This window comes from Echiichthys vipera (genome assembly GCF_963691815.1).
Source record: "Echiichthys vipera genome assembly, chromosome: 19".
NCBI lineage: Eukaryota > Metazoa > Chordata > Actinopteri > Perciformes > Trachinidae > Echiichthys > Echiichthys vipera.
The window spans coordinates 8,173,015-8,186,447 of record NC_139844.1 but is presented as its reverse complement, the minus strand read 5'-3'; the positions used below and the strand labels follow the sequence as shown (position 1 = coordinate 8,186,447).

The following is a 13,433-nucleotide window of genomic DNA, read 5'->3' as shown; positions in this document are numbered from 1 at the left end:
GATACATATGGGGTTATATTGTATATGACACCATTTATTTTTTAAGCAGATTAAAATGAGGTTTTACTTTAGCAAAATTACATTTCTGAAAATATTTTTATATATACATATACATATACATATAAATACACACACACACACACAAACACATATTGACATTTCTGGTTTGATGGACGCGTTTCCGGACCAGCGTACTTCGTAGCAGCGACGTGTAAATAAGGGGTGGTCATTAGCAGTAAAGAGGTGAAGGCCTTCCTCCGACTATCCATTTTTTTTTAGGTTTCGCACCCTCACGCGTATTCAAACTCAGCATAATTTAACTTTATCTGTATTGTTGGACGGTTGTCGGGTTTTCTAAGCTTTTATGTGTCAAGTAAAACACCGGGACGCCCCCGCTTTTCCTCTTTCGGTGGTATCTTCCGAACGTCCAGCTGATTGAGCTTTTGAGAGCCGTTCAATTATTCCAGTTCAAACTGAGACTTAACGGATGGTTTTTGTGGCCGAAAAGGGCCGAGTTTTTCACCTTTTTCATCAACTTGTGGACTTTAAAAGAAAGAGGACATTTATATTTTTTGTCTAACGCAAGTGTTGGATCGTTTTTTATATCTCTCGGAACGACCACAAGGCCCCGGACTCATCCCCCAGCCTCGCGTTTCCTTATCGGGTGTTTTTTTGTTGGAAGTCATGGGAGACACCAGTGAACGAAGCAAACCTCCGAGTCTACCTCCCCGGTGTCCCTGTGGATTTTGGGGGTAAGAGTTTAACCTTAATATAAACTAGATAAAAACCTTTATGTCTTCCAACTGAAAAGGTTGAAATATGCCCAACGGGTTCAACTAGTCCAAACCCATTGTTGTTGTTCTGTTGCAGGCCGAGGGTGGGGGGTTGGGAAGTTAAGAAATAAACCTCCTAGCTTCTAAAAACTATCTACATTTCCACTGTTTTCAGACCTTATAAACCCGCTTTAATCGTTCCACCCGCCTGCTGTTAGATTGAAACCGTGCTGTACCGTGTTTTTAAAGGCTATTTCATGACGTACCCGAGATAGAGAATGATTTATTGCCAGCAGGTTTCCTTTTTAAACCCCCTGTTTTCCTTGAATCCCCTCCTAAAAAAGCAACATATAAGCGATACACACGTTTCTTGGGTTGAACGCTCAACCTTAGGGACACCGATAAAGCATTTTTGAAAGTTATTTTACACCCTTTATCATTCGGCCCTGTCAAAGTGGTGGATGTGTGTTGCATACCGGATGTGATTCACTGATGTCTCCTGTGTTAGCACATAGGAAAACTGACTACATCTAGGCTTTTTCTGTGAGTGAACAATGCCATGAATGCTTCTCCTTACAGGGGTGTTGGCCATTACAAAGCAACAGACAAACATGCAGATAAGATTACTGTCATCTCATTATTGGCCACACTAAACCCCTGTAATACTGATTATAAGGTGGCAGTGTACTACTATTGGGACACACACAACCAGTAAGAAAATACCCCCCCCTCCACACACACACACACATTTTGAGGTATTATCTTTACACAATATTGTCCTATGACTTGTCATTTGGTTACAGACTCCCTACCTCAAGCCCATCCCCCCGGTTGCCTTCATTTTGTGGTGCCCAGTAAGCAAACCGGAACCAGTAAACCACCTGCCAACGTCAGGTGACAACCAATGGCCCCAGGTTTCCCTTTTAGACCTGATGTCCCCCTTTTTTCCTTTAATCGCCTCCCAAGAAAAAGCAACATTCAAAGGATAAACGCACTACTTTGGTTGAACCGTCACATCGAGCAGTGCTGATGAACCAAGTTTTTTAAGTGTTGCATACCGGATTGTGATTCGCCAATGTCTCCTGAAAAAATGACTAGATCTGGGGTTTTGTTTGAGTTAACGTGACTCAAACACGATTGACTACTTCTCCTTACGGGGGCGTTGGCAACAGAAAAAAACCATGCTGAGATAAGATTACTGTCATCTCATTATTGACCACACTAAGCCCCGTAATGCTCGCATTACAACAGTACTGCTGATTATAAGGTGGCAGTGTACTACTGTTGGGTCAAACGCAACCAGTAAGACAATACCCCCCCCCCCCCCCCCCCCCCTATTTTGAGGTATTCTCTTTACACAACATTGACCTATGACTTGTCATTTGCTTACAGACTCACTACCTCAGGGCCCCATCCCCCCACATGTCTTTATTTTGTGTTGCCCAGTAAGCAAACTGGAACCAGTAGCCCACCTGTCAATGTCAGGTGACAACATGCTTGCTTCAGCTCAGAATAACACCTGGGCAGGGGCTGCTAGCTGCCCTGTCCCCCACAGCCTCCTCACACATGTCACTGAAAGTAACAGCCTCTTGGAGACATACTTGAACAAGGTTACGGTTAGTATTTTTGAAGGATTAGATAGAGTATATGAGCGCTTTTAATTCATGGATTGGATTGTAGACCCTTACACTGGGCCTCTCAACAGAAGTGCACTATACTGGTTTAAGCTGAATTATGGTTTTATTTAGTATAAGGTCTGACTAATGCAGTGCGATTACTTGTTGTTAACGTTAAAACTAATTCTACTTGTGACATGAACATTATGCTGTGTGTCCAAAAAGATTTAAATAGTCAGTTTACATAAACATAGCATAAAATGTAGCCTATACAAATGTGCTGCAGGTGTACAGGTACATGGCACAATATAGCATGTTTTCATGGTAATTCAATAAATAAATACTCTTTATGACATAGCCACATGGTAAAGCCTATTCATCTATACTATAAATTAAAAGCTTTGAAATGAAGAGTATTTTCTCGTTTTATGAAGTGAGGAAAATGTGCAAGAATCAGAAAGTAAAGTGTCGTCCAAATGTCGTAAATATTGCTGTAACGCGGTTTGGCATTGTTTGATGGGAGACAATACAATGGACCTTTTTGTTTGTTTGTTTTGAAGATGTATATTGTTCAAATCAAAAACTACCCCAGGTGATTTAATTGATTAGTTCCTCTTTCCCTTTGGTTGGAGCTGGTTTAATCAGTGAAATTACCAGTTTGGAAAAGTGACCTGAGGAGTTTATAAGAATCATTAATAAACTAAGCAGCGCATTAATAGAAAGGTACTTTAGCAGTGTAGCTCGTCCAATACATGACACCGTATCGATGATGTATCGCTTTTATATTGGCTGTCATATATCCTGGTACGGATATCAGCAATTGGCTAATATGGAACAATATATGAGAGCGAGAATATTGAAAATAGCCTTCTAGTAGCCTCCGGTTCAATCCCTCTCCAGGGTTCAAGGTTAAAAGCTTGTTTTCTGTCTTATCTTATCGGTGTTTGTTTTTTTCCCCACTTTGCACAAGGCTATCTGATGAACCAACCTGCTTTCAAGCACCTCATCAACAAATTTGACTTGGTTGTGGCACTTTTTCTGTTGGCATAAGCAAATATTCCCATAGGGTCTCTAGTTGGAGTATTGCAGAGTATTGGAATGACAGGATCTGTAATACGTTTTTAGGGTTTTGATTTCTCACCTGCCTGCTGTCAAATACATACAGTTTATTATTATAGTTACACTAAGGAGATTTTGTGACTCATTTTTCAAGTCACATTTTTGGATCAATAAAATCTCTTTATTTGGCTTCTATTCATTTTTTTAAGCTTTAATAATACCAGGTTATGCTGATATAAAACAGTCTCCAAATTAGTTTTGCACTACATACGGAGTGAATGGTTTTTATTCATTTGCCTATTTTGAAATCTGATTGACGGTTTGATTACTTGCCTTATATGGTTTGTTTGTGTGAAAACAATCCATAAGAGAAGAAACGTCCCTATTTATTGTCTTTGGACACAATGTGAAGAAATTGTGCTTTTGAGTTCTACCGTTTATTTTATTTTTGAATTAGTTTTTCTTTTGATTTTTTTTTTACAAATCCCCTTGATTTTTTAGCAGATTTCTAAGAAGAAGCACAAATTCGGAATAAAGCAAAAGTCTCCCCAAGTTGTATGACTCCATGAACGTACAGCAACAGGATCAACAGGGAATAAGTCAGTCATTCTGAGCTGTTGCACACGCACAGCTGCTTCTTGTTGTCACTGTAAACGTCCGTCGGGGAACTCCTGCGTTAACCGTTTGTGGCCAAAAGATTGTGCGTCCATTGTGGGTGAATGCAGCTTGTTTGTGGGATGGAGCGTTGGCTTTGCTCAAGACAGTCGGAGTCTCTGTGCTTCGCTCCCTCCTCTGTACGAACACGGGGACATGAGAGCCAACTAACCAAATTGACTTGATTGTGTTATTTTTGTTGATTTCCATTATGCCACATCATGCGCTTTATTGCAAAAAAATAGTATGAAAACATACCATTAAACCTGTAACTACAAGCTATTTGTTCAGGGACGAGACTTCGCTTTTTTGTTTAACAGCTTTAATAGATGTTTATTGTCGGTTCAGCCTAACCCTAAGGACCTGTTGTGAAAGAGCCAGGAAAGTTAAAAGTGACTCCACGGCATGTCTGTGTATGTTAAGAGGAAGTCGACGTTATTTGCTTGTATTTGGCACTTTTTAGTTTGAAAGTTGTCGAGTGCTGCATTAAGCCAAAAAAAGTTCACCTTCTGTGTCTAAAAATCCCCATAGAGCAGGCGCACTAGAGACTTCTCTAATCCAGCTACTTCCAGGTCGGCGCTCCGGCTAAATTATTTATTTGTGGGGCTTTTCTTGAATGTTATCAGATGCTTGAATAATATTATCCGCCTTTTTTATAAATCTGTCTCTTTCAGCATTTAAGTTAAGTCTTTTTGCACAAGGGCATCACGTCACCAACGCAGAATTTGTATTTTTACTTTTTGGCCACTGTGTCAAATTGCGTCCAAAGCCCGGCACACGTCCTGCTGTTGCTCCGTTCAGTTACATCGTATTGTAGTTATTTATTTCCCAGAGAGCCAAAATGATCATTTTGATTTGCCGTAGATGGCGGTTTTTAAGTGACAGGCATCACAAAGCTTCACAGAGTCATCACCCTTAGGTACACATCTACAGTCTAATCAAATCAACAGTCCTGGAATAAATGCTGTATCTGTGAAGCTTCTCATGTTCAGTTTTTTGTCGACATTCTGTCAGAGTTTGTTGATTCAGCTCTCTGGCAATTCTCGGGGGAAGTGGTTTGCTACTGTAGATTGCATTATAGCTTCTAATATTCTGTCTTTATCAAATGTTACTTTGCCCAAGGCCTGTCTTTCTACCAATTTCATAGAAATCCATACATTGAAAATGAGGTGTCTTGGTGGAGCACAGATGACTGTCACAGGTGAAAAAAGGTCAAGTGTGTGCAGGCTTGTCCTGCTGCATTAGTCACATAGCTCCTGTAGGAACAATGATCTGAATACCCTACAGACTTCCAGCCTCTCTACCATTGACAGGGCTCACAGCTGACAGATCTAGCTTTATTGTGGTGGTATGAACATTAGAGAGCTCCAGAAGGTGAGGGAAAGACATGACAAACGTGTAGAAAAGGGTACAAGTACAGGTACCAATCACCAAGAAAACCCTGAGACATACACATACATTTAAAAAAGAATATATGAATATAAAATAATAGTTGAAAAGATTAAAACTACCAGAGGTTAGCCATATGAAACTACCCATTGTCCTGATTATGGCCCAACTGATATGGGATTTTTGAGACTGATAGTGATTTAAGAGAGGAAAACATCACAGATTATGATTATGATGGCTGATACAGTGAATTTTTGAGCTGCAATGATAATAAACCTTTCCTCTATGGATTTTGCACCAATATGACTCTGCAAAGGTACTCGGAAGGCTGCTCTCTTAAACAAAATACTATTTAATATTATCCTAATTATATATGCAGTGTAGAATAGATAAATACCAATACAAACATCCTGTTCAGAATCATTTAATTGTTGACCATTTAAATACAAATAAAACAAATAGCTAAATAAACATAATGTTCGGTATCAGTCACTTGTTGACCATTTAAATAAATAAAATGTTCTATCAAGAAGATTTTAATGTCAGCACTGAGAAAACATGCGTACGCTTACATCGATCTGATCATAGGCCAGTACGGGCTCTTATACAGGTCTGGCTCCTGTGTCGAATGTTCATCATTCATTTATCTTCAACCACTCGTCCCTATCGGGATCGTGGGGGGCTGGAGCCGATCCCAGCTGACATCAGGCGTGAGGCAGGGTACACCCTGGACAGGACGCCAGTCTATCACAGGGCACATAGAGACAAACAGAGACAGACAACCATTCACATTTACGGGCAATTCAGAGTAACGAATGAACCTGGCACGTGCATGTCTTTTGACCCTGGGAGGAACCCGGAGAAAACCCACACAGACACAGGGAGAACATGCAACTCCACACAGAAGGGCCCCAGTCGGGATTCGAACGAGGAACCCTCTTGCTGTGAGGCGACAGTGCTGACCACCACCCCACCGTGTCAAATGTCTTAAAGTGAATTGTTGAACATTAACGTAACTGGACGTATTGCAGTATGCTTAATCGTTTAGTTCCGCTCTTATCAAACTGTGTAATAACAATGCTTTCCCTGTGTCTGTGTGGTTCTCTGCCACAGTGAAATCATGGCAAAAAAGTTTTTTAAAAATCCTCTGTTTTTGTTGAAAATTCTCTAAGTAGGCTGGCTTACTGTGCAGCCATGACTGAAACAGGTGACTGACAGAGGCCTTTGCAGGACCTAAGTCTGTAAGTGAAACCTGCATCCATTACACATCCACCCCCTCGTCCCCAAGGCAACCAATAGCATTTTGAGTACAGTGTAGCCAAACCTCAAAGGTACACTTGGCCATTTCTATCTCATAGTCTGCGTGTTAGGCTCAGCTCTTTGTTGTCAGACTTGACTCAGCTTTTATCAGACTGAGCTGTACTCACTGTCATCTTTAGCTGGCGTTTGTCACGCACAGCTCCACTGTGTCAGCTGTACTTTGAGCTTACCATTCCACACTGATTGGATTTAGACTTGTCATTTCCAGATATTGCCTTGGTAAACAGCATTGGTTTAAGCTAAACCCATTGCTAGCGACAGTGTAGCTGGACATTTCCCTGTTTGACTGCAGAAAGATCCAGAAATCTACGCCAGTATATAACACAGCCGTGTTTTGGGCTTCTTCTTTTTTTTTTTTGTCTCTGCTTGCCTGAAACTAGAAGTGCTGAAACAATCAGTCTACTGACAGAAAATGAACCAGTAACAATATTGAAACTTTCAGGTCGTGTTTATTTCAACCATATGCTTCTTATGTAAGTGGTTTTTAGTGTCTCCATTACAGCCATTTGCTTCCCTGTCCTTCTAAGCTCGCCTGTCATCCTGCCTTGAATTTATTGACACAGAGGTCCCATTGCCACAATAACAAACACAAAGAAAAGGGTTGCTGAGATGAACCATTAGAAGCGACATGAAAGATGTTATGGTTGACGTTCAGGGTGTGATATAATAGTCATTTCAGATGTTGAAGGAAATAAAAGGGGGTAAGGTCCGACTGGTGTTAAGTAGACAGTCCCATATTTCAGAGCAGCTTTTGTCTTCCACTTTTATCTTAAGCCACACTGCATAAAAACCTCAAACAGGTATTTGTTGATAGGGGGAAAAGTTTGTTGTATTTATCATAATCACGTTCTTTATTTGTGTACAGTTTTTTGTTTCTTTTTCAACATCTCTCTCTTCTTTCATGCCAGGATATTATCTTCAAGTGAAAAACATTCAACTTTATATCATAGAAAGTTAATACTGTGGAAACGGGTGGAAAAGGAAGAGGCAAGGCTTGGACATCTGAGGAGGTCACTGATTTTTTTTTCTCTCTCTCTTGTCTCCTCAGGTCCAGTGAAACCATGAACCTCTGCTCCAAATGTTTCGCTGGTAAGTTTTCTCTCAGAACATGAGAGAAGTTTCTCGCTTGTTTGCTGGCAGTGACCAGTCTTTTTCTTTTTCTGTTCTAAAATGTCTCTACCAAAATCGTACAGCAGGAGGTAAAGCAGTACGTGAGGCATATAAGCCCCCAAAAACATACAATTGTTGCTCGACTACTGAGTGATCTTATGAGAGTAATATACTGTATTTAGGCTGGACATGGGTCTACCATTGAATTTCATGTCTCCCGCTGCAGGCATTTTCTCACTTTCAGCTAGTTGTTTGTCAGATGTAAACGGGGCAAACAGTTCCACAGTTTCTCTCTTAAGTTGCTTCTTAGCATGCGGAGCTGTTCTCACTTACATCCAGAGACACAGCTAGCTGCAGCTTGAGGCAAGGTGTGCCAGCTGATTTAGGTTAGGAATGCTAACTATGCTAAGCAGTTATCCTTGGAAATGAAGGTTAAGTGAAAGAGTCTCACTCATCATGCATCCACCATTTGTAGAAAAACTTTGGTTAAAGTTAAAAATGTTTGAATAAAGGAAGCTGGGATTTCATCATATTTAACGATTATAGGGCTGCCACCTGGAAGTGGATGAGTCGAACCATGCGTCAATGAGCTGTCTGTGGTTTTTATTTCATAAGAGTGCATTAGATTACCGTATTTTTACATGGCAGCAGGGTGAGCGTGATGACGCAGTAAATAAAAAGCATGGTAAACAAGAGGGGTCGGACAGACCTCGCCGTAGAACCCTGATGCACCAGTTGCACATAGAAAACCCTTTAGGGCTTTCACGCAGAAAGGGTTCATTTTAACCCAAACCACTATCTTGTCCTCAACTTACCAAAGTAGTTTTGATGCAAAACCTAAGAAGAAAGTCCTGAAGGCCAACTTCTCCCACGTGCTTGACAGTCACACCAAGAGCATGGGGCCTCGTCCTTCCTGTAAGAGAAGAAGGTGCAGCGAGCTCTGCTGAGGTCGAAGGGGAGGGTCACTTTAAAGCTCACAGCCACACTCGTGAGCTGCCTTCACCCCCTGGTCTTTCCAAGTTGACCTCGAGCCGCACTGCCACGGAAGAAATGCGGTTGACGAGGGACAGCCAGCACCAGACACCCCCCCCCCCCCCCCCCCCCCCTGTTTAGAAGTGTAAAAATATATGCGGTTCTTTATGAAATAGGAAAAAGATAAGGAACGGAGCGTTTAATCTTCGTATTGAGCAGCCCGGTCTGATTCATATCAAGCAGTTGTGATTCTTTTAGAACACTAAACAATCTCTGTGAAGTGTAGTTGTATTTTATTTCTACTTGTTGGCTACATTTTTTTCTTATGTGGAATCATCTGTGCATTTGGGGAAACAGACCAATGAATCGGCAAAGAAAGAGTGTACGACAAAGTAAAAAAAAACAACACAAAATTTGTGTGCAATTGTCAAGTTATGCATTAAGTTTTCTCAATGACTCTTCCAGTCTGGTTGAAGGTGCACTGCAGCCCTGTCGGTGGCTATGGCAACCAGTGAGTACGGCAGACAGCGAGGACCTAAGGGCCTCAGCTGTGAGTCTGGCATCACAGACAACAGCACCGCTCAGAATAGACTCAATACACATGAGTGATAGAGGCTGAGCAGAAGTGGGTTAGTCCACATGTGGAGGAGAAACTGAAATCTAGGCTGACCTCCCTCACCCTCCCCGGAGGGAAGAGCGTAGACAATATCCTCGTGGAATCGATATCGTTGGAGATTAGTAGTGTATATAGAGAGGTCACAAGTGCATCTCCAAGGTGATCAGGTCTGTCTCTTACCGTCTTGTCTTGATTGTGAAGCTGCAGAGACTGTTTGGAAAACTTTTGGATTAAGTGCATTAGGGCAGACTTTAACTTAAATTTCAACTAAACTGTCTCCCTCAATGAAGAGTCAAGTCTTACAGTTGAAGTAAGAGGATGTTAGAGATCAATATCAACACTAAAGGGAACGTCCACACGATTCGAAAACCACCTTTTTATTTTGTCCACACGAATCACTTTGCAGTTAAGTTTCCTCAACGAGCAGAGAGTGCTGCTGTAAGCCCCTTCCCCGTCCCAAGGCACTCACAGGCGGGCACTGTCTCGCTACTTTTTGCGACCTTTTTGGCAACTTTCTTTATAAACCGCTACTAGCGACCAATTTAGCGACTTATTCAGAGCATCAGGGAAAAGGGAGAAATATATAGTTGGCCTAATTCATTCACATGCAGTGGCTCAGAGTCCAGTTCAGTCTGGTCCGTGTCTCCACGCAGCAGCACTGTTGTTGTTGTTGTTATGTGATGCTGCGGGGGTTAGAGGTCGGAGGTAGGGCGATGACGGCATCGTTAACAAAGCATGCGTTTCGCCGTACAGACGACAACGCCACAGGGATGTTCTGAAGTTTTCCCACTCTGGGACCTGGTTAAAAAGACCGGGTTTCAGGCTCCAATAACGCCAGCTGCGTGTGCATGGTCGACCTAAACGATACTAAAAATGTGCGGTTACAGGAAAACCTCGTGTGGACGGGCCCTAAGAAACTCTGTACCATGTTTAGAAGAAACTGTCATCCAGTGGATAATCGTTTCATGGACAGAAATAACCAAAAGGAAGTAGAGAGGAAGATATATTTAATGTATGAGAGCTGTGTTTCCTCTTGGCAGAGCACACTGGCCACAGAACCGCCCCCCAAAATACACCAACAATTTGGGTTAACAATTCATACATAAATGTAATGCAAGGTGCTGCTTCCTGGTAGCTATATTACACTATTTTCCAGCTTCATATAAGCTGTTATTACAGACATAGTGCAAGGAGGTTTGGGGTGTGTAACTGTATTTTTGTACTCTTTTTGACTTGTGTCGTCTCTCTTTTTCTTCTCTTCCTCTCTCTATCTATTTATCTCCCTCCCTTTCTATTTTTATTATGTCCCTCTGCTCGCTTACTTACTGTCCTTGGCCACAGACATCCAGAAGAAGCAGCCGGGGGAGGACTGCACCTCCAAGCCTATCCAAAGCACCGGGAGTAGCCAATTGCCAGTTTTTAGTAGCGAGACGAGCAGTAGCAGTAGCCAATCCCTCTTGTCGTCTCCGCCCTCGAGCTCCGAGCAGCCGCCGGCCGAAGAGCCCTCGCCCACGTTTCCCAGCACAAGGGAAGGTAAGATGGGCGCTTTTTAGTTTTGTTTTAATGATGTCCACATGAAGGAAACTAAAACCCTTGCGGTATATCATTTGATGTTCTAGTGAAAAAGGCCATAAAACCGAAAAAAAATAAATTTTTAGCTGATATCAAGTCTCAAAATAATGCACTTGCTGTCTGTGGGAAGCTGAAGGATGGACGGTCTATTCTTTAAGTGGGACCACACGGGGTGAGATAGAGCCAGACAAACAGGACATACTGAGGAAGCATCATTTCATGGGGAGCATGATTGCACAACTCAGGAAATAATTTCATACTGCAATTCTTGCAACAGTTGCTGAGCTCGGACGACATCAGCAGAGTTTCTATAGAGATGTCAGATATGTGATGTCTGAGGTACAAGCCCAGACTGTTGCTGTGCAGCCTTCTCTATCTTCAGGTTGGTGCAGTGGAACAATCACAATACAGATATAGGAAACGCTCTGTAATGCTGGATACAGCGTGTCGAGGCGGAGCCCTGTTCATTCCTATTTAAGCTGTTCAGTGGAGCATGATGCCCAAAAAGTATAACTGTAGTTCCATAGAACTGCCATAGAGCAGGCGCATCAGAGACTTCTGCCAACTGGCGCTCCAGCTTATTTGAATGGGAAATGGAGTCATATCACAGGAGTGAGGTCCTCACTGACATTTAAAAATGTTCAATGCATGTTGTCCACATGTTTAATCTGTCATTTTAGAATGCTTTCAAAGTGGAATGATATCTCTATCTGTTAATAATCTCAAGACTAAATATTTGACTTCTGCTGTTGTGGAGTAGAAAGTCTTTTTTTCTTCTTTTGCGTCTTTTTTTCTTCTTTTGCGTCTTTGTTTCCAGAACTAAAAAGCACTTCAGTCGACCCGTAAATACATTACATTTTATCCAAAGCTACTCAGATTTAGTTCAACCATAAAGATGCCACCCAAAAATGACATTATATTCATTAAATATGCAAAAGAGCTTCAAGTGTTACATTTTATAAACAAGTGATATTTTGAACTAAGATGCGGTCTGAACAGTTGGGTCTTCCGTCTATGTTTGTAGATGTGTTAGTTTCTGCTGCCCTGATGTCAGACGGAGCCCTTTCCACCATTGTGCTGAGACTGTGTTGGGCAGTAGCCGGACCCCCTTGTCTGAATATTATTCTCTAACATGATTATGTTCCTGGTGTATGCAACGTTTACAGTCACCATTCTCCAAAAAACTAAAACGGAAGGCTCATTTTGTGCACAGTGAAAAAGAGTGATGGTTGTTCATGAGTACATTTCATAGTAACATGGACTCAAGATGAGGGTAGAGGGCGTTTTGCGTCCTGTCTCACACGTCTCCTCATTTTCCCTCTGCAGGCATGTCGTCCACAGAAACAGCCCAAGGCACACTCTGCACACCCACAAAACGTCCACGAGAATCAGGTACAGTCAACCTCTCCTTCCTGCCAGTATCTCTGCACGGCTCTGCCCCAATTAGAGCGCCAACTCTTAACCCTGCCGTTTTGCCTTCAGCGTCGGGCTCGGAAAGCGAGGCGACGCCAGAGAAACGGCCGCGGACAGACGAGCAGGAGGGGAGTGGCGAGGAGGCCCGCGGGACGCCCAAGCAAAAGAACCGCCGGCGCTGCTACCGCTGCCAAACCAAACTAGAGCTGGTGCAGCAGGAACTGGGCTCCTGTCGCTGTGGTTAGTACCAACACGTTGCATTCACCTTCATGACGCCACTGGTTCATAATGTGTGGTGCAACACGGTCAGCTGCTGTCGTGTTTATGTTTGGCCTGAAAAACCAAAACTACATAAACCACTCCCCATTAAACTGTCTTTAACAGGAACAGTCTGCAATCCAAAGGTAAAAAATAAATAAATAAATATAATAAGCGGAAGCACAAAAAGTCAACCTGCTAATAAGTTGTAACAATTGTACTTTTTTCAAATCAGGAATAATAGAGAACCCCTCCAAAATGCAGATTTTTCATCTATTAATAAGTCTATCAGTATCTACCTTAATATATATATATATAGATACATAGATATATAGATTTTCACAGAATATTAAGTCTCAGATGTGTCAATATGATATTCCTATTACTTTATCTTAAAATAGAATGAGGAAAGTCGTACAAATCGGTGGTAGAAGTCGGTAGGAGGTTTGTTTTTGGATGTTTGTGTGGCATTCTTGGATGTTTCCTCTGAAACAACAGAACATTTATTTGGGCCACCTCCCTCACCGCTCCTGCGTTTCTGTTTTCCCTCCCAGGCTACGTATTCTGCATGCTTCACCGTCTCCCCGAGCAGCACGACTGTCTGTTCGACCATCTGGGCCGCGGGCGCGAGGAGGCCGTCCTCAAGATGGTGAAGCTGGATCGCAAGGTGGGCCGCTCGTG

General features: G+C 42.3%; 1 protein-coding gene across 2 annotated transcripts in view; it reads left to right on the top strand.

Annotated features, from left to right (window-relative positions):
• The first annotated feature begins 320 nt into the window (after positions 1 to 320).
• The window catches only part of LOC310962276 (AN1-type zinc finger protein 3-like), a 13,190-nt gene continuing 77 nt past the window's right edge, over positions 321 to 13,433 (top strand). The window contains exons 1-7 of one of the 2 annotated variants that reach the window (XM_083934682.1): positions 722 to 752; positions 6,664 to 6,732; positions 7,860 to 7,900; positions 10,851 to 11,042; positions 12,408 to 12,473; positions 12,564 to 12,734; positions 13,307 to 13,433. The exon at positions 13,307 to 13,433 is cut by the window's right edge and continues 77 nt beyond it. In XM_083934682.1, coding sequence (XP_083790808.1) covers positions 7,873 to 7,900; positions 10,851 to 11,042; positions 12,408 to 12,473; positions 12,564 to 12,734; positions 13,307 to 13,433 — 584 coding nt within the window. In that variant the 5' untranslated portion in view covers positions 722 to 752; positions 6,664 to 6,732; positions 7,860 to 7,872. Of the gene's footprint in view, positions 753 to 6,663; positions 6,733 to 7,859; positions 7,901 to 10,850; positions 11,043 to 12,407; positions 12,474 to 12,563; positions 12,735 to 13,306 lie in introns of both variants that reach the window. The other variant, XM_083934681.1, reaches the window with a different exon arrangement.